Source organism: Portunus trituberculatus, chromosome 40, assembly GCF_017591435.1.
Source record: "Portunus trituberculatus isolate SZX2019 chromosome 40, ASM1759143v1, whole genome shotgun sequence".
NCBI lineage: Eukaryota > Metazoa > Arthropoda > Malacostraca > Decapoda > Portunidae > Portunus > Portunus trituberculatus.
The window spans coordinates 21,658,048-21,683,264 of record NC_059294.1 but is presented as its reverse complement, the minus strand read 5'-3'; the positions used below and the strand labels follow the sequence as shown (position 1 = coordinate 21,683,264).

Here is a 25,217-nt window from a genome sequence, read left to right as displayed (position 1 = left end):
TTCGACAGAACAAGAACACTGTTTATGTTCATCCTCACTTAATTGCGGAACAAATGTCACGTACAGTGCTTTCCATTGCCTCACCGTCTTTGCAATCACTCCCGGCACCAAATATGTCAAAATCTCTAGTTTTTCTTTTTAATACAAGCAGCAATTATAATGCTATAAAGAGCTATCTTCTTTCGAAGTATGGTGCGCACCTTGGTTATCGTACCGCACTGAACCACTCATTCACCTCCCTGCTAACGGCCATTATAACCTCCAACTACCATCGTCAAGCGTATGGACACCTTTGCGGGCAGAGTCTGCAGACTTTGCCCAATAAGGGCACAGCCTGCCAGGTACAGGTCTTCCGTGTGGACGTGGCATAACACCCAATCACCCGATACATTATAACTACCATACGCCTATAATTAATTACCCTTCGCCAGCTAATTGCCTATATGTGACTCTTTCAATGCACAATACACCTTCCTAGTACAGCCTGTCCATCCCATCACCGTTCCATTATCGTCCCATCACTAATGACACTGTTGCAGCATTAATTAACTACCCTTCACTATCCACTCACCTACCCACACGTCTCGTCACCCCTTCTATACATTATCATACAGCTTCTAGTAAATTACCCGCCCCATTACGTCCCTGCTCTCCACTCTATTAGACTCACCCATATGCTGAACAGGTGAAGTGGGTGGAGGTGGAGCGGTCACGGTCAGCGTGATGCACACTCACCCATACGCTCAGCAGGTGAAGTATGAGGAGGTGGAGCGGTCAGCGTGACGGCAGGATCGCGGCTGGTGGTGAAATGGATAATTGGTGGTGGCGGCGGTGGTGGTGGGTGAGAGGCTGAGAGCAAGGAATATACAGAGAGGAAGTTTTGGTGTGGGTTAAAATTTGGAGGACAACGACGGTGCTGCCATCTGTTGAAAGCAAATACTTTCATAGAAAACGTTGTTAGGAGTAACTTAAAATTTCTCCCATGCTTCCTCTCCCACCCCTTATTTTTCCCTGCATTTTGTCGTGGTTATGAACTTATAAGGCAAATAAAACATGTTCATATATATATATATATATATATATATATATATATATATATATATATATATATATATATATATATATATATATATATATATATATATATATATATATATATATGCGTTTTCTGCCAGCCTCCGCCTGGGCCACACCATACTCCTTACTTGCATCGCATACGTCGACTGTCTCGTGACCACTTCTGCCCTTGGTGTAGGACTATCCCTGAGTCCATGAAACATTTCCTGCTTCAATGCCCACGCCTCCTCTCTCAACATACTGCATTACGCTCCCGGCTCTCCGCCCTGGCCATCACAACACTCGACCTGCCCACCCTCTTGGCGGCCTCAGGCGTCCACCCCTCCTGGCAACCTGTTGTCCTTCGCCTTACTTGTGCCTTCTTGAGGAAGACCGGCCAGCTACCACGACTGTGATACCCACACAGGACTACCTCAGGGCTCATAAGGATCCAAAAGAGGCCACGAAGATCTATGGATCCTTATGAGCCCTGGGGTAGTCCTGTGTGGGTATCACAGGCGTGGTAGCTGGCTGGTCTTCCTCAAGAAGGCACAAGTAAGGCGAAGGACAGCAGGTTGCCAGGAGAGGTGAACGCCTGAGGCCGCCAAGAGGGTGGGCAGGTCGAGTGTTGTGATGGCCAGGGCGGAGAGCTGGGAGCGTAATGCAGTATGTTGAGAGAGGAAGCGTGGGCATTGAAGCAGGAAATGTTCCATGGACTCAGGGGTAGTCCTACACCAAGGGCAGAAGTGGTCACAAGACAGACGTAGGCGATGCAAGTAAGCACTGAGCGTGGTGTGGCCCAGGCGGAGGCGGGCACTGATTGATGTGCCTTGCGCTCCTTCCCATGACTGACTTCCCGCGCTGATGGAACCCCCTATCCCTCACCCCCTTACTACCTGCGACCCGCGCGCCATCTGTTGGAAGCGAGGTTTCCTAATCAATTCCTCCAGCCCGCACATTCAACCCGTATATTCTCTCTAGAATCCTTGGGTGAGAGTGAGAAGGTAGCAGGTTGTTGTTTTATATTTGCTGACACGATGGTCAAGCTGGGCTATGTAGAGCCCACAAGAGGTTGCACACTTTTAACAGGATATGACTAGTGTGAAGATATAGATCTCCAGGCGGAAAGGAGTCCAGCTTCCACTAGTATAGCGGGCTGGATACACCACAAAGCCTATTGGTTAAGTACTTCAAGGTAGCAAGGAGGAGGAGGCGTTTTAAGGGGAGGGAGGTGGAAGGGTGGGGATGGTTCGGGAGATTTAATTTCATTTGATGCTTTTATCAAAAAATCTGGAAGTACATACAAATGATATAGCAAAGGAAAGTAAGGTATATAGGCATACATATAATTTGTGAAAGAGTCTTGTGGCAAGAGCCCACATACAGCATAGTCTTGGCACTCAAAGTCAGCGTGGTGTCCACACTTTAGATTTCAGAGGTAAACAGTGCAGTTAGCGATTGAAGCATCTACACATTTACTCGTGCAAACATTAGCGGAGTTCAATTGAGATGATGTAACAGAAGGTAGCTAAGGGACACTGTTTTATTAGTGTTTTTAGCTTATCTCATATACGCCTGATACCACCACACTAGGACGCCCACAGCATCACACACGCCCATGATAGCCTACCGATTACCTTACATACCCCCGCCAACACCCACTAGGACGACCACCAGTACACCAACACGCCCACAGCATCACACACGCCCATCGTGGTACCACGTCTGCCTATCCAAAACCTGAAACAGTAGCTACTGTTTACTGAGAATGTTATCTATCAGCTTATCTCCTTCATGCTAAATTCTTCTCTACCACAAGCACTATCCCCAGTTTTGCCACTGTTGCGGCGCCTTATTTAAAATCCATCCATCCATCCCCAGTTCTGCCCATTCTTCCAGCTTTTCCCTTCATTGATTTCACTCCCTGTGCTACACTGCTACTCAATTTTTCTCTACTTTGCTGCTTCTGTCATTCCTTTTCCTTCCATTCACTGTCTTCTACTCACCTCATTCCTACTCTCGCATAAGTCACACACACACACACACACACACACACACACACACACACACAATCTTATTAACTCTCCTCCGACTGACTGCCTTCAGCCTTTTTCTGACCAGCGTGCATACACACACACACACACACACACACGCCCGGTAGCTCAATCATTATGGTTAGAGCGCTGGCTTCACAGCCAGAGGACCGGTGTTCGATTCCCCGGCCGGGTGGAGATATTTGGGTGTGTCTCCTTTCACGTGTAGCCCCTGTTCACCTAGCAGTGAGTAGGTACGGGATGTAAATCGAGGAGTTGTGACCTTGTTGTCCCGGTGCGTGGTGTGTGCCTGGTCTCAGATCCCTATCCGAAGATCGGAAATAATGAGCTCTGAGCTCGTTCTGTAGGGTCTGTCTCGTCAGAGACTGCAGCAGATCAAACAGTGAAACACACACACACACAAAACGCAGACACGCTCGCAGACATCCAAGCACGCAATTACGCATGCAAGTACGTGCTCACGCGCGCATACCCACACACACATACTATAAGCAAAGCACACACACACTCGTAAGCATGCATGCACATATATGCAAACGAACGCACGCATACGCACGCACACACAAGCACACGCAAGCACGAACGCACACACATGCTCGTATAAACACACACCCACACACCGCATAGTGTAGTGGGGGACGGGTTCGAGTCCCGGTAAGCGGCGAGGCAAATAGGCAAGCCTCTTAGTGTGTGGCCCCTGTTCACCTAGCAGTAAATAGGTAGGATGTAACTCGAGGGGTTGTGGCCTCGCTTTCCCGGTGTGTATTGTGTGTTGATGTGGTCTCAGTCCTACCCAAAGATCGGTCTAAGAGCTCTGAACTCGCTCCGTAATGGGGAAGACTGGCTGGGACCGAGGTAAATTACACACACACACACACCGCGTAGTGTAGTGGCTAGCACGCTCGGCTCACACTCGAGAGGGTCCGGGTTCGAATCCCGGAAAGCGGCAAGGCAAACCTCTTAATACGTTGCCCCTGTTCACCTAGCAGTAAATAGGTACAGGATATAGCTCGAGGGGTTGTGGCGAGGCAAGCCTCTTAATGCGTTGCCCCTGTTCACCTAGCAGTAAATAGGTACGGGATGTAGTTCGAGGAGTTGTGGCCTCGCTTTCCCGGTGTGTGGAGTGTGTTGTGGTCTCAGTCCTACCCGAAGATCGGTCTATGAGCTCTGAGCTTGCTCCGTAATGGGAAAGGCTGGCTGGGTGACCAGCAGACGATGGTGGTGAATTACACATAGGCACACAAGTACGTGTGTATTGTTGGAGTGGTTCGGTTGCTCGGTTCAGGTTCGTGTGCGCGTGTGTGTGTGTGCAATTACCATCAGGCAATTAGGCAGGTTCGAATCCCACCACGTATTGCCTTGAAACTAATGCCATTTGTGACATGTAGCTACCTACATGTCACCATGATACCCAAAGATGCGCATGGATGGTGATATGAGCCCTAATAAAATTGCCTACGCCACTATTGGGTGGAAGCTGAACAGCGCTTCTTATACATACTCTTCAAGTATACCTTCAGGCGCTGTAGGCCATAGCGTAAAATAAAAAAAAATAATAATAATGATAATAAATCAAATAAATAAATAAATAAATAACCAAAACAAGTTGATTTTCCTGCTGAATAAATAAATAAATAAATAAAAATAAAAATACCCTAGTCTAGGGTATTCGTCCATTCCTTGCCACCTTGGTTTGAAGAACTACTGAAGTTTGATGTTAGATGCTTGTTCTCACATGCAAGCGGTTTGTGGATTAATGAAGCCCCGCCCCATGAATGTCAGGCTTAAGATCATGAAAATTCAGTGTTCAAGAAACATTAAAAAGTTTACTTTTCCACATAGGATGGTGGATATTTGGAACAGATTGAGTGCAGAGATTGTAGCTGCAGAAAGTAGAAAAATAAAAAAAAAGCTGGATAAATATAGCAATGAAGACAGGTCACTATGAGCCCCACTCGAACCATGTATTATACAACTAGGTAAATACACATACACAAATTCTCTCTCTCTCTCTCTCTCTCTCTGCACATCAAACACACATCATCCAATACCTAACTCTTATAAAATCCCAGCTTACCCATAGAAATAACATCCAAATCCATATCTATGTACACCACCACCACCATGATGGTTACAGTACGTAGTTTTGCAGTCACAGATTCATATGCTTTGTTCTCGCACCATAACTACTTTGAAAGGCCAGATATAAATATTTAGCTGGGATCTCAAATTTTTTTTTTCGTTAATAATGTAGAAATCTTATTAATCTTTCATTAGAACTACAAAAAAATCTTTAAAAACCTGAATTACTTCACTACAGCTATTCTTCAATGCCACAGAGATGATCGCTCCTATTAACATCTTTCGTAAATCTTAAACCTTTCTCTTACGAATAATAAATCTGCCTCATCATCCATTATTAGGCTTCTCAGAGGTGTTATCTGTGTTTTACCTTTAAAATTAAAAACTAAAGAATTTCTGGTCATAACAAGTAATCCATCTGAGGCCACATTAGCTACATACTCCCCAATCAGGATGGAAAAATTCTGGCTTCATTCTTTGCACATCATAAAACATGATTAAGAGGGATGGAGTGAGGGGATTTAAAGACCCCTTCCTTATATATTTTCATATCTACAATGCTTTCCTCTTTAAAAGGAATCTCAATTTGGTATACAGATATAACTGAGCAATAAGTGGTCAGGCATAAACAGGATGGAGACATTTGGGATATATGGACCAGTGATGGAATAATGTGGGGATAGAAAATATTTATTAATTTACCAGTGTTCATATTATTTTCTCTACATTTATTGAAAGTAAAAGAAACAATGTGTGACACACACATGGTAATGTATGCACAGTTTGTGCCTTTAAGTCACTACCTACATACATATTAATTACATATGACTGTATGATAACTACTGAAATGCCAAAACGGAAAAAAAAAATAAGGCATAGCAGGAACATTCCCTTGGCTTTCTCCACAAACCATATGGGGGATATACAGACCACATACAAAACTCACAAACTGTACACATCAATTTAAAGCTCTGTGTCTGTAAAATGACTAAACGTGTTGACCATTAATTGTATATATAACTGCCGTCTCTGGTTTTAGTCAATAAATGTTCTGTTCCATGAGCTACAATGGCAAGCCTTCCATTCACAGCAGTCACTATTTAACATAATCAAGCTACTACATTAAAAAAAATATATATACATAGCATGAAGCCTTACATTGTACCTTAGTTATACAATCTTGGAAGGCATACTTCATCAGACTTGGTGGAATAGGATGAAAAATTATTACAAATTCTGACTAGTATTTATGGCACCTTTGATCATCAGTAAAAAATTAAACTAGTACAAAATTATGTGGTTTGAACACATGACAAAGTAAATGCAATCAAATAATATATATAAAGGTTCATATTAATGTTTTCCCAAAAAATATATAATCATAGAAACCAATTGCTGCCACTATTGATGAGTTGTAACATTGTTTGATAAAAATTTCTATGATTATTTAAATTTTTCTTGTTATTCCAAGCAAGACCCTACTAAAAATATATCATTCATAGCTTTAAGTTTCACCGTCCAGTACTAATACTGTAATAGTTTAAAGTCATATGTTATACATGTGTATGAGTATCACAATAATCATTCATATTCCTAAGACAATACACACACATAAGAATGACCTGACTAAAAAATGTTCCTCTGAAGTAAAATTTTTATCAATCTTCATAAAAAAATTACATGTTTATGACCTGTAATAATATATGGGGATTATTTTTACTGCAACATAGCATCATTGTGTCAGTATTGTAACTACTGTACCATAGTAGTTGGAACTATTTGGGTTATATTCATATTTTTTCTCAGTACTACATCATAAAATCAAACACAACAATGAATAATTAAAACAACTGACTTAGTATATTGTGCAGTATGAGCCAATTCAGACACACAATAAGCTGCAAAAAATAAGCAAGGATGCTTTAAATATGTCTGGGGAAATTATAGAAATGGGGTTAAAGTTTCACATTTAACCTATCTTGGATTTAACTTGTGAACACAGCCATAGTCTGATCAATCTACAATGTTTCATATAATCTTTCTGGTTTGGCAATGGTAGATAGATTTACTTACAGGAAAAAAAAGGGCAACATATTATGATCACTCTCATTGTGCAAGCATTGTTTTTTTTTATTTACTTTTTTTTTATTTTTTATATTATGGCCTATAGTGCCTGTAGGTATATTTGAAGAGTATGGGAAGTGCTGTCCAGCTTCCACCCATTAGTGGCACAGGCAATTTTATTTATAGTGGTACCCATATTAGGCCCCATATCACCACCCAAATGCATCTTTGGTGTAAGGCAATTACACTTCCAACTAAAATCTTGGTATCATGGTGACAAGTAGGTAACTTTAAACAACTTGACAAATGACAAAGTTTCAAGGCGGCATGTGGTGGGATTGAACCTACGCATGGACATCTACCTGATCCCACGCTCACCACCTTATCCACTATGCCACCACCTGTGTTCAGATGACATGAAGAGTTAGTTAGGAGTCAAAGTCTTTCCCTCAAAGAATATAGGAACCCAACATAGGGATTCCCATGATAGCTTCTTGCACCTTCCTTTGTTTTCTTATGTTTGTATGCAGTTAGAATCTTTAGAAAGTTTTCAATGCCCAGGACTACAACTGATTGGATATGTGGCTAAGTTCAAGTGATTTGTCTTATATTCAACTGAAAATATTGGTGTTACCTTTCAATTCAGATTTTTTTTTTTTTTTGTCTTTTTAGTGTAAGCAACTGGACAGTGGTAAAGGATAGTGATGATAATGGTGGTAGTGACAATGATGATGATAACTAATCAACTGCAGCCAAAATACTACCTGATCAAATACATGATAATATGAACACTTCAGCTATTAAATGATTTTGTGACTCCTGTCATAGAATGTATGCTTATAAAATTCATTTGCCTGTACTTTCAGACTAAAAATGTAAGCTATTTCTTTATATTTTCTTGATTTACTATTCCTTTTCATTGTTTATCTGCCAACCTCCCTTAGTCATGTTTTAAATGAAACTTGCTTTGGATGGTTACACAACTTCTATTATATAGCTAACTCAAAATACTTAAAATAAACCAGCATATACATACAAGGTAGAAGAATCAATGTGTGTACACATACTGTAGGGTAAGAGGTATATTAACTGGGAAGCAATCTTATAACAGCATCACATTACTATTTATAAAATAGTTAACAGCTTCAAAGAGTTATCTTCATTACATCATGATATGACATGTAAAAGCTAAAGAAAATGCAAGATTACTACATAGTAGTTGCAATATTTCCTCTTTACTTAAAAGTGATTTTCCAAGAAAATCACTGCAATTTTCATTTTAAGACTTTGTGATGTACAATATCAGATAAATTCCTACTAAGTCCTCCAAATATTTGATGTCATAGCTGTGGAATCCCAATATGAGGATTGGCAGCCATCAAATGAGAAACCACAAAACAACTCATCTATACACTTGAGATTGTTTTATTGATCTTTCTTACCACATAGTCTTTAGTAATTCATTCACTATTTCTTTATCAGTTAGTCTGTAAACTATGTTCCCTTCACTACGATGGTGTGCAGTAATAGTGTGGAAGTCACAAATCATTCTGTGAACATGTGCAATTGTGCATCTGTTAGCCATGGTGGAAAGTGATGGACTAACACTTTTATGTTCCTCCCTCTCAACAACTCTGATTACTGGTGTGAGTTAATGCAACAGAAGTCAAGTCATAATTACTAATGTAGACTACCATTTGTCAGTGATAGCTCATTAGGGCACATGAATGATGGTAAATGAGATCAACATAGCTTTCAGAGAGACAGAGAGAGAAAAAAAAGAAAGATCATTGCAAAGTTGACAGAAATTAAGTTTTGTTATTTATTACAATCCATATCATCAATGAAATATGATGAAAAAAAAAAAAAAAAAAAGCTAGATACAACTCTGATTACTGGTGTGAGTTAATGCAACAGAAGTCAAGTCATAATTACTAATGTAGACTACCATTTATCATTGATAGCTCATTAGGGCACATGAATGGTGGTAAATGAGATCAACATTGCTTTCAGAGAGACAGAGAGAGAAAAAAAAGAAAGATCATTGCAAAGTTGACAGAAATTAATTTTTGTTATTTATTACAATCCATATTATCAATGAAATATGATGGAAAAAAAAAAGCTAGATACAAGACTCATAAATCATGTGTTAACATGTATGTTGAACAATATACTGTATGATCCTTAAAAAGAAATTCATTTCCTCATTTACCTACTATGGTACAGTTGGGTATTTTCTCCTTGTTGCCATTAATCTACTGCATTTCATTCCCCTCAGTGATGCTGCATGAATATAAGTGTGCCTTTTGCTCTTTACATTATTTACTTATGGCACAAATTTTCATTAATGACATTTCAATAATTATAGGAAATATTTTACTTGTATAACTGGGTTGTATCACAATGACATTAACATAATATAAATACACTTCTTGTGAGGAACACTTAATTTATCATAAAATGTGTAAATGTTCATTATCTTGTAAAGCATAAAAACAATACTGAAGAAATAATAACAATAATTAGAGAAAAGTTTATACCAATGTCTGTATCAATGAATGTATAGTAGCTCAGTCTATGCTTGGTTATTATCAACAGCTCTATTTTTATAAAATGGAATTTTGTACCCGACATTAAAAAGATATCTGCAAACTAAAACTTGTTCAATATAATGCAGTGTACTATATAATGTGACTATGGATATTAGGGATTTGACATGTGTGAAAAATATAATATACATATAATTTTTTCATATGTAACACCTATGTATGTGTTCCTGAAAAAAAAAAATATATATTTCTTCCTAATAGATGTACTGCAGTCTGCATATGACCACATTTTATGTAATCATGTTATGAAGGACAGTTGGTCTCAACCTAAGGACTGTCTAATATATATATATATATATATATATATATATATATATATATATATATATATATATATATATATATATATATATATATATATATATATGTGTGTGTGTGTGTGTGTGTGTGTGTGTGTGTGTGTGTGTGTGTGTGTGTGTGTGTGACTTTACTAAATTTAATCTTCTTGCATAAACATGGATTCAATTCATTATGGTTGAAAAATATAGAAGAGGTCTCACTGGTATGCAGCATTAAGTTGTCAAAGCTGAAGCACCCTTGTGTTTTCATTAAGATTTTGTGGCAGTCAATTTGTTTTAGTTGAGATACAGATGTGTGATGCAATAAAAACCATTCTATGATTGTAGCACTATCCATTATGATGAGTGTCAGATCTATTGTTCTTGTGATGGCTGTGTTTATTACCTAATTAGGATTTATACTTTCATTTCACGACTAGGTGTACAATGGACTAGTGTTGTTTAGCACTTCAGAGTATTGTGTATTCGTGGTATTTCTGGCAACTCTATCATCATTACATTTGTGCACTCTCAGAATTAATGTAACTCAAAGAAATGTGACTCCTATTCATTGATATCCAGTGCAGCATAAGGCACATTATTAGCTGTAGGACCTGCAATTATCTTTTCACAATGATTATAAAACCTCAATTTTGTGCCCCACACAGTTTCAAATAGATCTATCATCCCAAATATAATTTCAGTAAAAAAATACAAAAAAAGTGAAGCTGAAGTAATATAAACTGCTCACTATGAGAAGCTAATTAAGTTTATTTAATGATAATGCTCGGCCACAAAAGATGTTTTAAATTCACATTAGGTAATGTTGCTTATCATGCAATACTATTTACCTATTCCCCCTTGTAACTGAAATGTTGATGAATTTATCTATCAATATTCAGTATTTGATTAAAATTCCTCAGAAACAGGAAAGAACACTGGGAGGAAAGTGAACCATTATCACAGTGTGGCGGTGGGGCCGAGCATGAACCTGACTCAGGATGCCCGAGCCTGAACTGAGGGTCAGACAACAGAGGAGTCCACTGGTGCTCTCCGCTTAGCATCAAGGCGCTGCAATTTGTGATCTACTTCCGTTGTCATCTTGAGCAGATCAGGCTGCCCTGGGATGGAGGTTATGTGTGAGCGTGCTGACCTTCTGGATCCATGACGGGTCAGGGTCCCTGTCTGCGGGGTGCCGGGGATGGGGCGACCAAGGGCATTCATGTAGTCAGCTATCAGAAGAGTGAGCTCAAGGATCTGAAGTATAATAAATAGAGAACAAATCAACATCAACAATTAAGTTGCCTTTATCATACAGGTGGTGATAAACTTATGACCACAATTAAAGTAAGAAAAGTCTGGAGAAGTGATATATGATATACAATGCTGCCTTATCATGGCAGAATCTGAGGAATGGGGCAAGGAATCTTGCTTTTGCCTCTGTGAATGACTTGTGAACAGGGAAGCTGTTACACATGCTCACAACATCATAGTTTCCTCTTGCTCTGTGATTGCTTATAATCGGAAATATTTACATATACATATTACAATACCAGTAGTCTGTCTAGATAAACTAGGATAATAAGTAGGGATATGTAAGAGAAGAACACACCCATAGCATGCAAATACTGTGAAAATAACAGCAAAGAGATGCTTTGACATTTTGTCTCATAACTGTCATACAGTATCATTCAGCAAGTTTTATGAGTCATATTTAGTCAATATGGGTCATTTTTGACAAATCTCTTAAGCAGGCTTTTCTTCAGAGGCAACAACCATTAAGAAGAATAACCAATGTATCTGCCAGTTTCTTTGCTTTTATCAAAAAAGCTCCAAGGCCCCAAAAGAGATGAAGATGCCTTAACATTCATGAATATCTGTATTTAATAACAAATGCATGTCATTTCATTCAATTAATGTATAGACAATTTCAAAATTTTCCAGAGTGAGTGTGAAAAATACTAGATGGATAAAGAGGAAATTACAGCCACTTCTTGCAATAATAAAGAATTTGACTCCAGCTTAAGATTATATATTACAGCCACTTCTTGCAATAATAAAGAATTTGACTCCAGCTTAAGATTATATATTACTATCTCCATTTCGTAAGATGTATTGGTTCATAATACATTAATAACATAAGTAATAATGAAAATCCATACATATAACAGTTCCTTTTTTTAGAGCATTATGGAAACTGGAATTTATTATGTAAGATGATATAAGAAATGGCCATGGGAGACAGCTCTTCACACACCTAACAGAACAGTCAGGGCAGTATATAAAATTCTGAAAGATTATCAGATCACCAAAACCCAAGTCATTTTTAGTTTGCCTTCACTGTCACACCTATATACATAGAACAAAATTAATTTACCCAGTACATCTACTACAATATAGGTAGTTTATCAGTAGTGTGTGTGTGTGTGTGTGTGTGTGTGTGTGTGTGTGTGTGTGTGTGTGTGTGTGTGTGTGTGTGTGTGTGTGTGTGTGTGTGTCCATAAAACATGCATAATCATACACAGTTTAAATGAATGTTGAAAATTACCTTTGGTTTATTCATACACAGCAAAAGCTTGTGTGTGCCTGGAGGGTGGTGGGCACTGTCCTCTTCAGGTGTATGTACCACTAACATAAAGTCTTCTTGACATCCACCAAAAGTAACAACAGAGCTATATCCATACCTGTAATGAAAAATTTTCAAATGTAATAGTACATGCTTCTTTGTCTTTTAGCATTCTTTTCTTCTTCTGGAGATACTGACTCCTTAGGGGGTATGTTATTGTCTGCCATAATAATGAAAGGCTTATGTGTTGTGTAAATGCAAAATTAAGACAGTAGCATATCATTTAAGGGTAGAGAGCAGGCTGAGGGAGAGTGATAAGTGTGCAAGTGTGGTGATGGGAGATGTTCCGGTATGACACATGACACACAATATAAGTATTCATTGGATGGCTCTTCCCACACTGTTGTGGTGAGGGAGCTACTTCTCTCTTGCCCTGGCAACTCACTGCTATCACTCATGTGTGACAAAAAGATTCCATGGAAAATTTCACTTGGATGGATTTTTTAACCATATTGTGGGATACATTCTGTTCTCACACTCTCCCATTATGGTAGGAAGGTTTGAGAAGACAATAAAAAAAAGTAATAATAATAATAATAAATAAATAAATAAATAAATAAATAAATAAATGAATAAAAAATAAATAATAATAATAATAATAATAATAATAATAATAATAATTCTGGCCAAAAGGTCACTTTTTTTTTTTTTTTTTATACCATGTGGGCTTTTCACGGGAATTTATGGGCTAAAGGGGATACTGTTTTAGGGTACCTCCTATCTCAAAGCCCACCCGCTAGGAAACCGTTGCCCCGAGTGAGGAAGCCCAACCTACACTCGGACCGTGGACAGGATTCGAACCCGTGCGCTTGGAGATCCCTCGGACCCCAAAGCGCATGGTTCCACTGTACCACGGCGGCCCCTTACATCAGTCTGGCTCTGGGGGCCTTCATATAAAGGATCAACAATTTTCAAACAATCTATTGTAAAAGAAATGAAGAAAAATGTGGTCCATATGCAATATTTTGATCTACAAAGGTAATGGAGGGAATACACAGAGATGGTTTATTTGAATTGGATATTAAAGATACGAGAGGTCAAAGAAATAAGCCCCAAAAAATTTTATGGCAGGAAAATTCAGAGATGTAGAGGTTGTGGTCTATGAAACAACTATTCCTGAATTCAAAACCAAATTTGATAATAGTAGATATGAAAACAGGACAGTATGAGCATAGATCTTGTCTTGTTTTTCACAATTACATATATATAATCAGATTCTAAACGCAGATCACATTCTTACCTTCCCACAGACACCATTGTGGTGTAATCCAGAAGGGAGATTGCATCCTCACTAACTGCCACCCACACAGGGGTTGGGGGACCATCAGGAGAAGGAGTAGCAGCAGGGAATAGTGTAGCCCCAAAATAAGGCCATTTCCTGGTACAGGTCAAGTAAATGCGTACACAGTCACTCTGTGATCTTCCTCGTAAACTGACCCACTTTTCTTGTAAACTATCGAGCAAGTTCCTGTAAAGATAATAAATGATAAAACTTGATATTTATCACCATCCATTCTATGTATATTCAAGTTTATATCACCATAACTTCTACAGGTTTTCAGCCACATAAATCATGCTACCTATAAATTTATGCACATAGTATCTTTACATTCACTTAATGAAAGTTCAAGTCAAGAGGTAGACTGCAGACTTACTTTGCATCCTCATCTGAAAGGTCTTCCCTATACCTGGCTGGGTAGAACTTGTTGAAAGCCTGCTGGACGTGTGCTGTTGAGGGGCCTGATGAACCAGACCCTCTGGACCTCTCACTGTTCACTTCTCCCATGTCAATCTATAAAAGAAAACCATGTTATATACATTGCAGTGTTCCATTAGAATGAAACCTCATATTTTGTATATACAGTGGTACTTTGACATACAAATTTAATTCGTTCTGTGATGATCGTTGTATATAAAAAAAATTGTATATCAAATCAATTTTTCCCATATAAATTAATGGAAATAGAATTAATTCATTCTAGTGATAAGAATTTAGCCCCCCAAAAATTAACATGCTTTAAATACCAACCAAATATAGATTTAATATAAGATAAATACAATGTTTATTGTATGCATGATATAAATGTACAGGCAACCCCCGCTTAACGAAGGTTCACACAACGAAATTTTGCTACAACGAAGGTTACATTTTACTACCATCTGCTCGTTTAACGAACACCAAACTCGTGTTAACGAAGTTTTATCCAGGTAATTTTTTCCAAGTTTGAAAGCCCCGCCGTATCACGCAAGCCAACAGGCTTTTGAATACACCAGCACCTCTCGTGGACAACACGCGCACCACACACTCCCCCTGTTCAAAACAATAACAGCGTCAGCAGCAGCTTGTCTTCCCTCGCTCAACTTACACCAAAACGCCCTGCAATGTCTTGTAGCATTGCTAAGAAGACCAGGAAGTCTCTTACTCTCGAAGTGAAGCTGGATATTATTCACAGACATGAGAGAGGTGAGAAAACTAGTAGCATTGCTCACCACCATCTTGACTCCATTTACTGTCTCTACCAATTTCAAGTCAGCAGACTCTATTAACAAGGCTAGTGAGATCATAAATCTTCCTTGCAAGCTAAAAGAACCACCTGAACTCATGACTCTACAATGGATAAAATGAAAAGCCTTGTGGAAATGTGGTACATAAGTTTTGTATGTGATACAATGATGCACCCTTTGTTTATATTCCACAGGTTGCCGGTTAGTGTCTTTCCCATTTCATTCTCCCTCCCTTCATAAATTTAAGATCATCAACATTATAAAGTTACGTACAGGCATCCCCCGCTTAACAAAGGCTCACACAACAAAATTTCACAACAATGAAACTTTAATTTTACTACCATCTGCTCATTTAACGAACACCAAACTCGCTTTAACAAAATTTTATCCAGGTAATTTTTTCCAAATTTGAAAGCCCTGCCGTATCATGCAAGCCGACAGGCTTTTGAATACACCAGCGCCTCTCATGGACAAAACGCGCACCACTCACTCCCCCTGTTCAAAACAATAACAGCGTCAGCAGCAGCTCGTCTTCCCTTGCTCTACATGCCACCAAAATGCCCTGCAATGTCGCCTAGCATTGCTAAGACCAGGAAGTCTCTTACTCTCGAAGTGAAGCTGGATATTATTTACAGACACGAGAGGCGAGAAAACTAGTAGCATTGCTTCCCACCGTGCTTGACTCCATCTACTGTCTACTATTTTCAAGTCAGCAGGCTCTATTAAGAAGGCTGGTGAGATCATATCTTCCTTGCAAGCTAAAAGAACCACCTGAACTTGTGGAAATGTGGTACATAAGTTTTGTATGCGGTACAATGATGCGCCCCTTTGTGTACATTCCACAGGTTGCCAGCTAGCGTATTTCCTGCTCCACTCTCCCTCCCTTCATAAATTTAAGATCATCAACATTATAAAGTTACATACATACATTAGTGTACATTATAATGACTTAGTCTTAAATTAAACTGCTTAAATGTTTAACTTCATAATTTTTACTTTCATTAAACCTTTTACTGTACTATGATGCACTCTTGCTTTGTTAACTCTCAATGGAAGCTTAACCCCTTCGCCCGATGTTAAAAAAGCCCGCCTGTATGAAATACGGGTGGTAGTGCCGCCAAAGGGAAACTGCAAGCTTGTCATACTTGTCGTCTTTGTGTATTATGCTGCTATTTTTAGTCACTATATCGCCTTCAAGAGGAAAGTGGATGCTCTCTCTTCGGAGAGAAAGAGAGAGAGAGAGAGAGAGAGAGAGAGAGAGAGAGAGAGAGAGAGAGAGAGAGAGAGAGAGAGAGAGAGAGAGAGAGAGAGAGAGCTTATCTTTGAGAGAGAGAGAGAGAGAGAGAGAGAGAGAGAGAGAGAGAGAGAGAGAGAGAGAGAGAGAGAGAGAGAGAGAGAGAGAGAGAGAGAGAGAGATTAGAAAATTTGTTGTTTTGTATTTGTGTGTATTTACCTACCTAGTTGTATTTACCTAGTTGTGTGTGTGTGTGTGTGTGTGTGTGTGTGTGTGTGTGTGTGTGTGTGTGTGTGTGTGTGTGTGTGTGTGTGTGTGTGTGTGTGTGTGTGTGTGTGTGTGTGTGTGTGTGTGTGTGTTTTCACGAATGTTACAAGGCGGGACGTATGTAACTTATCTTCGAGAGGAGAGGGGAGGGAGGAGAGGGAGATGGGGAGAGAGAGATGGAGAGAGAGAGAGAGAGAGAGAGAGAGAGAGAGAGAGAGAGAGAGAGAGAGAGAGAGAGAGAGAGAGAGAGAGAGAGAGAGAGAGAGAGAGAGAGAGATGGGAACAGTCTATGCCATTGGGTAATTTTAGACACAAGGCAGGACGCATGTAGCTTATCTTTAGTGATTGGTGGAGACAAGGATGGTGGGAGGAGCACTAGGATTTCAAGGACAGCATACGGCGTGTGTAGTTGGTACAACTGAACTGAAGAAAGCTCAGAAAAGAAATATGACGTCTATGTAGGCGTCACCGTATTTGCTACTGGGGCTTCATGACGCCCACATAGGCATCACCGTATTGAAGGGGTTAAGTCAGGGGTTAAACTTATTATAATTGGTTCGCTTAATGAAAATTCGCTTAACGAAGGGTTTTTCAGGAACATAATCCCTTCGTTAGTGGGGGTTGCCTGTACAATCAACCCTCGGCTATCGCGACTTCTGCTATCGCATTTTATTGCTATCACGCACCCATGAAAAGCTGCTAAAATTTCACTATCGCGACCTCAGATGCTTGCTATCGCGCACCCAGCCATGACGTCATGGGATATCTGAGCGCTCATTGGCAAAAACCACCTTCCCGCCAAGATCAATTCGGCTATCGCGTTTTCGGCTATAGCGCGGCTATTTCGGCCCCAATTGGCCGCGATAGCTGAGGGTTAAGTATACCTACATACATTAGTGTACATTATAATAACTTAAATTAAACTGCCTACATGTTTGATTTCATAATTTTTACTTTCATTAAACCTTTCACTGTACTATGATGCACTCTCGCTTTGTTTACTCTCAATGGAAGTTCAAGTCAGGGGTTAAACTTGTTATAATTGGTTCGCTTTATAAAGTTTCGCTTAACGAAGGTTTTTTTTAGGAACTTAACCCCTTCGTTAAGCGGGTGTTTTTTTTTTACGGTAAGGCCTATAGCGCCTGTAGGCATACTTGAAGAGTGTATGGAAGCGCTGTTCAGCTTCCGCCCGTTAGTGGCGCAGGCAATTTTATTTATAGTGGTACCCATATTAGGGCCCATATCACCGTCCAAGCTCATCTAGAGTGCAACCACCTAGAACCTGGGTATCATGGTGATATGTAGGTAACTTTAAACCACTCGACAAATGGCAAAGTGTTTTAAGGCTGAACTTGGTGGGATTCGAACCTACGCGTGGACGTCTGCCCGATCCCACGCTCACCACCTTATCCACTATGCCTCGCCTGTACTGTATTGCCCAAAATAACAACTTAACCCGCAAAACTCGGGACACGTCGATAGAAGTTTATCACACAAGACCCAGGGCACGTCGATAGACGTTTAGGCGCTTTTGGGCTATATTTTAGCTATTTTCTTCCCATCTTCTTTGCTTGTGAGCTGGCAACATTCATCAGGAGTAAACATATGCTATATGTGACTGTGTCACCAACTCCCACGATGGATGGTGGTAGCGACAGTGATTTCACGGTGTCTGATTCCCCCACCTCTCCTGTGCGCCTTACTTCTACACCTCGGGTCTCTCGCCATGTAGCGGGGAGACAACATTTGAATGAGAGTGGTATCAGAACAGGCGACAGGAGAGAGAGAGAGAGAGAGAGAGAGAGAGAGAGAGAGAGAGAGAGAGAGAGAGAGAGAGAGAGAGAGAGAGAGAGAGAGAGAGAGAGAGAGAGAGAGAGAGAGAGAGAGAGAGAGAGAGAGAGAGAGAGAGAGAGAGAGAGAGAGAGAGAGAGAGAGAGATACAAGGGCCCCGTTTTCTATCGCTCTAGCCAAGGGCACCTCATTCAACCTGTGATATTTTGGTAACCATAGCATCTAGAGACTTCTGGTTTCTTGCACTGCAAAGAAGAAGAGTTGCTTGTGGGCAGAACACCATTTGTACTACTTACTCATTTACTGAATTTCCAAGTGCAATCAGTATGTGAATACTGATTACAGACCAGGAAGTCTTTTACTCTCAAAGTGAAGCTGGATATTATTCACAGACACGAGAGAGGCGAGAAAACTAATAAAATTGCTCGCCACCATCTTGACTCTATCTACTGTCTCTACTATTTTCAAGACTCTATTAAGAAGGCTGGTGAGACCGTATCTTCCTTGCAAGCTAAAAGAACCACCTAAACTCGTAACTCTGCAATGAATAAAATGAAAAGCCTTGTGGAAAAGTGGTACATAAGTTTTGTATGCAGTACAATGATGCGTCCTTTGTTTACATTCCACAGGTTGCCGATTAGTGTCTTTCCTGTTTCACTCTCCCTCCCTTCATAAATTCCACAGGTTGCCGGTTAGTGTCTTTCCTGTTTCATTCTCCCTCCCTACATAAATTCAAGATCATCAACATTATAATGTTACATACATACATACATTAGTGTACTTTATAATGACTTAAATTAAACTGCCTAAATGTTTAACTTCATAATTTTTACTTTCATTAAACCTCTCACTGTACTATGATGCACTCTCGCATTGTTTACTCTCAATGGAAGTAAGTTCAATTCAGGGGTTAAACTTGTTATAATTGGTTCGCTTAACGAAAATTTGTTTAATGAAGAATTTTTTAGGAACGTAATCCCTTCGTTAAGCGGTATATATATGTATATATGTATGTATGTATGTATATATATATATATATATATATATATATATATATATATATATATATATATATATATATATATATATATATATATATATATATATATATATATATATATATATATATATTGTTACCATATAAAATTCATGCTATCCAATCAGAGGTGTTCATAGTCATTTACTTTTTGTGTCCTAACACATCACGAACCTAACCTGTGTAACTGATTAGTAGTTTACAAATTGTAAATGAAACACAAAAATAAGTAAATATGAACAGTATATGGTAGTTACCTGTGCCATGAGCGTTGCTAATTCTAATGCTAATTCCCAGGTAATTGGGAACTTGCCCTGCTGTATCTGTTGGTTTACTTGGTAGCACAGCAGCAACTTTTCCTTGTCAGTTTCATGTTTAGCAGCAGCTCGGTAATATAATCGAGATCTGTGTAAGAGATAAGGTGTCAATACCTAGAATTGTAGGCTAAGTTTTCTGTCTTCAAAAAGATATACAAATTATGATATCTTAAAGATTAATGCAAAGCTGAAAGTACAACCACCAAACACCTCTTAATTTACTTACTTATAAAGGAGACGTATAACTTTGGTATTTTCAAACTTTCCAGAGCCTTTTTCTCTCAATGCTGTCTCCCATTTGGATATGACATCACATAACTGAAAACATAGGGAAAATACACCATTATTTGTGTTATGTGGCAATACATATAATATACTATAAGACATCATATTCAAGACGATACTGATGATGAAAAACACAGCAATTGATAAACCTTGGCATTTCGGTTCAGGCAATGTTCCAGGTCCTTCTCAATGGGATCATCTGAGAAGAGAGCAAATCCTGACTGCTGAACATCCCGACACCCTATCTCATGGTTCAGTGATGACAGGAACTCTTCAATGGTTGTTGAACCATCAAAGCCAATCACCTGAATGAACAGATACACCATTAGTTGCAGAAGAATTTTAGGAATGTAATAAGCACACAGCACACCAAGATACAGCATGTGGACTACTTGCCTTTGTATTCTTTGTATAATGTATTAAAACAATTAAAGGGATAGCATGAAAGAAGTGAGGATCTTTTTAATATTTTTGTTTCTTGCAAGGCATTAACAAGTCTTTTCTCGCTCTATATCTGCCTTCATCATAGGATGAAAGACAAAGAAGAAGGAATCCCTAATCTCCTAAATTTGTCTTATCTAGTTTTCTTCCTTTGTGCCTCTCGTGAGGCAAAGGAAATACAGTGCCAGTAATTAAAATTAGTAAATAAATAGAATGCTGTTTTGAGATCTAAGCACTATACAAGATTTCCAAAGCAGCTTCATGCATTTTGTTCTCACTTGGTAGGTTCCATTGATGAAGTGGACGGGTATAGCATGGGGGAGGGAATGGTGGTATGGGTTCTTCAGCAGGATAGAGAGAACTTCCATACGGGAGGGTTTGGCCTCACGACCTCCATGTTCTAGGGTTCGCTCAAGAGCTCGCTGACAATATGCAGCATATTTTCCTACCTCAGATCTGCAAAAAAAAAAAAAAAAAAAAAAAAAAAAAAAAAGAAGAAAAAATCAATCAATCAATCCATAAATAAATAAATAAAATAAAATAAATAAATAAATAAAAGAAATAAAATAAAATATAAATAAAATAGATAAATAAACAAATGAGAAAAAACACACAAATAAATAAGGGTGATATACAGTATATGATAGGTTTATAAACATCATGTTCAACCCATCAGTGTCCTTGTATTCTTCTATAAACCAAAATAGCACACACACACAAAAAAAAAAAAAAAAACCATGAAATGAGTTTGAGTGAATTTTGCAACTTAAACATATACACAAAAGATAAGAAAATGAAATCAGAGATTATAACATGATGTAAATTCAACAATTAATGACATTATTTCTGGAAAAGAGACCTATTGTGAAAAGCAACAAAATCATTTCAAAAGACAGTAATTTACCAATCCAATAAAAACTTATAAGCAAATATAAGGAGTAAATTGTTAATAAAGACAGTTATGTTTCAAGAGTGCATTACCTAAGAGAGTACTAAAAACATGATTTAAAAAGTAAAGGCTAGAAACTGCATTGTATGAATAAGTCATCCTACAAATTAATTTAAATGAACTTACTTAGTATCAGCATTTCTCTCCAGATGAAGCTTGAGATACCACAATAACTTGTTGTTTTTAGGAACAAAGAGTGAAACAGCCAGTGCCAGGAACTGCCATCCTTGAATGAATGTGTAAGATGGAGGGTTGATCTTAGGATCAGCTGGCAGTGGCTGTCCACTCCCCAGGGTGGGTGAAGCTTTTTGTGCTCCCGAGGAATCACACAGAAACAGTGACTGCGTTGCACAAAGAAGCAGATTCTGGGAAGAAAATTTTTTATAATGAATATATGTTGCTTGAGATAGTCAAAAATTTATTTTAAATGCTTCAATTTTTTATTTCTTAACACATAGCCTAATACTGTTGATGCAGGAAGGAATTTCATAGGAATGAAAAGTATGATCAATTAAGTCCAATGCTAATAAATATACGTAGTAACATACATACTTTCATCTAAGTTATTCAGACCAAACAATTGGTATACACACACACACACACACACACACACACACACACACACACACACACACACACACACACACACACACACACACACACACACACACACACACACACCCGGTAGCTCAGTGGTTAGAGCGCTGGCTTCACAAGCCAGAGGACCGGGGTTCGATTCCCCGGCCGGGTGGAGATATTTGGGTGTATCTCCTTTCACGTGTAGCACCTGTTCATCTAGCAGTGAGTAGGTACGGAATGTAAATTAAGGAGTTATTGTCCTGGTGTGTGGTGTGTGCCTGGTCTCAGGCCTATCCGAAGATCGGAAATAATGAGCTCTGAGCTCGTTCCGTAGGGTAACGTCTGGCTGTCTCGTCAGAGACTGCAGCAGATCAGTGAAACACACACACACATACAGTAAGTCTTCATTATACAGTACATATGCGTTCCTGAAAACCTTATGGCAATTCGAAATTACCGTATACCGAACCCATTATAACATGTAATAATAGGGGATGTGTTCCAGCACGTCGAAATTCACCCCTACAGACATGACAATACATGAAAATAGTCCTATAAAATAATGCAAAGTACTGCACAAAAGAAATAAACAGAAAATATTTTTAGTTACCTTTCACTCACCACATATTTTATCAGATGATGTCCCTTCCAAGGCTAAGGGACAGTAGAGATTTCAGCCCTTACTCATCTTCCGCTGAGTGGGCAGATGAGGCTCTGCTCTGCAGATCCTTTACATTCTCCCTAGTTTTTTTTATAGCCTCACGATTCTTTAACACCATCCAGACTGTCAGCTGGGCTAGGCCCAAGTTTTTACTTATGGTAGACGTACCTTCTCCCTGCTCTTTCCTCTTCAAAATATCAAATTTTACCTCCAATGTCAGACTATTCCTCTTTTGCTTTGCCTTTTCAACTCCAGAAAAGTCTGCAGAATGTTTTGGGGCCATTATGGGTGCGTCACTGTGCATCGTGATAATATCAACAAAAAACACGCTGTAAGGATTTCACTTGTGTTCAAAGGGAAATGCGGGAAGAGACTGATTGTTGTTGCGGTGCTATGATACGGTGTAAACAAAACATGGGCGGATACCGTATCTGTGAATTTTTCTCACTGTAAATAGAATTGAGGGTAGTAATTACCAAACATCGTAACTGTGAATTTACCGGATAATGAAGTACCGTATAAGGAAGACTTACTGTATGTATATATATATATATATATATATATATATATATATATATATATATATATATATATATATATATATATATATATATATATATATACAGTCAAACTCTTGCTTTAACACTAGTTTGAATAACATAATTTCAAATTAATGTGATACGATATTTAAGGAGGTATGATTAAATATTGCAATTTATTTGATATAATGTGGGTTAACTCGTCCCAGTCATGTGCATCCATGCTATTGCTTCTGAGGGGAACTGCTTGAGGCACTCTCAGCTGGATTCTTAAACAATACCTTCTACCTTTGTCTGTTATAAGATACCATTTGGGAGAAATCGATATTCTTAAGAGTGAACGCTGCCTTCCACACAGCACAGGAGGGCGACAATCAAACAGAATTTACCTTTAATGTGAAGGTGAACCAAGACCAATGTCTTTGTCATTACCTTCACATATATTTTGTCTAAATACCTATTATTACTTTTTTTGTGAAATAATTGATTTCAGACACATAAAAATACAGAGGTTATCGTTCAAATTGCCTACTTTGCAAAAATTGTGATTGTAACCAATCACAGGAAGTAGGAACAACAACATTGCCAGCACCAGCTTCAATCACCATATCTCCACCTCCCAAGTTTTCTACCAGAATTCTATTTAGCTTACAATCAGTTGTATGTCTTTATCGCTTGATAGGTATCCATTTATGTAGATAGCAAATAGAATGTCCTCTTCCCATAGCCTGCACAGTTGAAGGAAATGGCAATTCTTTCCCATGTAATGGAAGTTATACAACCATCTGTATTTCTATTTAGAAGCACTTCTATTAATAAATCACGCTCTGTAACAATAATAGGGCTGGTTCTCTTCGTAAAACTTTCTATGTTGTCTGTAGTGAAACGGTGAGGCAGCATGGCCTGGACTACATGGCTCAATCAGCTAAGATGATAGTAAACAAACACTGCTACCAACCACCAACAAATTATGCTCATGGTTTATTTTGTTAAACTCATTAATAATGAATGGGATAATATTTCTGACATAAAATCGTATGAAAAATCATGTTGAATTAATAATTTTATAATTTCCCGGATAGGAAAGATGTGCAGGTGAGAGCATGTGTTTTTATTGTTTCCATGACCTGGTGATATATTAATAGCTTTTTAAAGGTTTAAGTAATAAGACCCCAAAATAGGCAGACTTTCCCAAGAATGTAACCCCCCCCATTACTATTGTTTTCTATGGGAAAATTACCTATGTTTGAATAATGCGGCGTCTCCAGGAATGTAACCCTTGTGTTAATCGAGAGTTGATTATATATATATATATATATATATATATATATATATATATATATATATATATATATATATATATATATATATATATATATATATATATATATATATATATATATATATATATATATATATATATATATATATATATATATATACACACACACACACACTGAGCTACCGGCCCGGTAGCTCAGTGGTTAGAGCGCTGGCTTCACAAGCTAGAGGACCGGGGTTCGATTCCCGGCCGGGTGGAGATATTTGGGTGTGTCTCCTTTCACGTGTAGCCCCTGTTCACCTAGCAGTGAGTAGGTACAGGATGTAAATCGAGGAGTTGTGACCTTGTTGTCCCGGTGTGTGGTGTGCCTGGTCTCAGGCCTATCCGAAGATCGGAAATAATGAGCTCTGAGCTCGTTCCGTAGGCTAACGTCTGGCTGTCTCGTCAGAGACTGCAGCAGATCAAATAGTGAAACACATGCACACACACACAGAGACAACTGTGGTGAATTACACACACACACACACACACACACACACACACACACACACACACACACACA

At 38.7% G+C, this 25,217-nt stretch overlaps 1 protein-coding gene across 1 annotated transcript in view; it reads right to left on the bottom strand.

Annotated features, from left to right (window-relative positions):
- Positions 1-5,866: 5,866 nt before the first annotated feature.
- The window catches only part of LOC123516335 (uncharacterized protein CG43867-like), a 769,337-nt gene continuing 749,986 nt past the window's right edge, over positions 5,867-25,217 (bottom strand). The window contains 9 exon segments of the mRNA XM_045275612.1: positions 5,867-11,400; positions 12,692-12,827; positions 14,010-14,237; positions 14,425-14,561; positions 19,860-20,007; positions 20,146-20,237; positions 20,354-20,509; positions 20,924-21,101; positions 21,721-21,959. Of these exon segments, the coding sequence (XP_045131547.1) occupies positions 11,167-11,400; positions 12,692-12,827; positions 14,010-14,237; positions 14,425-14,561; positions 19,860-20,007; positions 20,146-20,237; positions 20,354-20,509; positions 20,924-21,101; positions 21,721-21,959 (1,548 nt within the window). The 3' untranslated portion in view covers positions 5,867-11,166.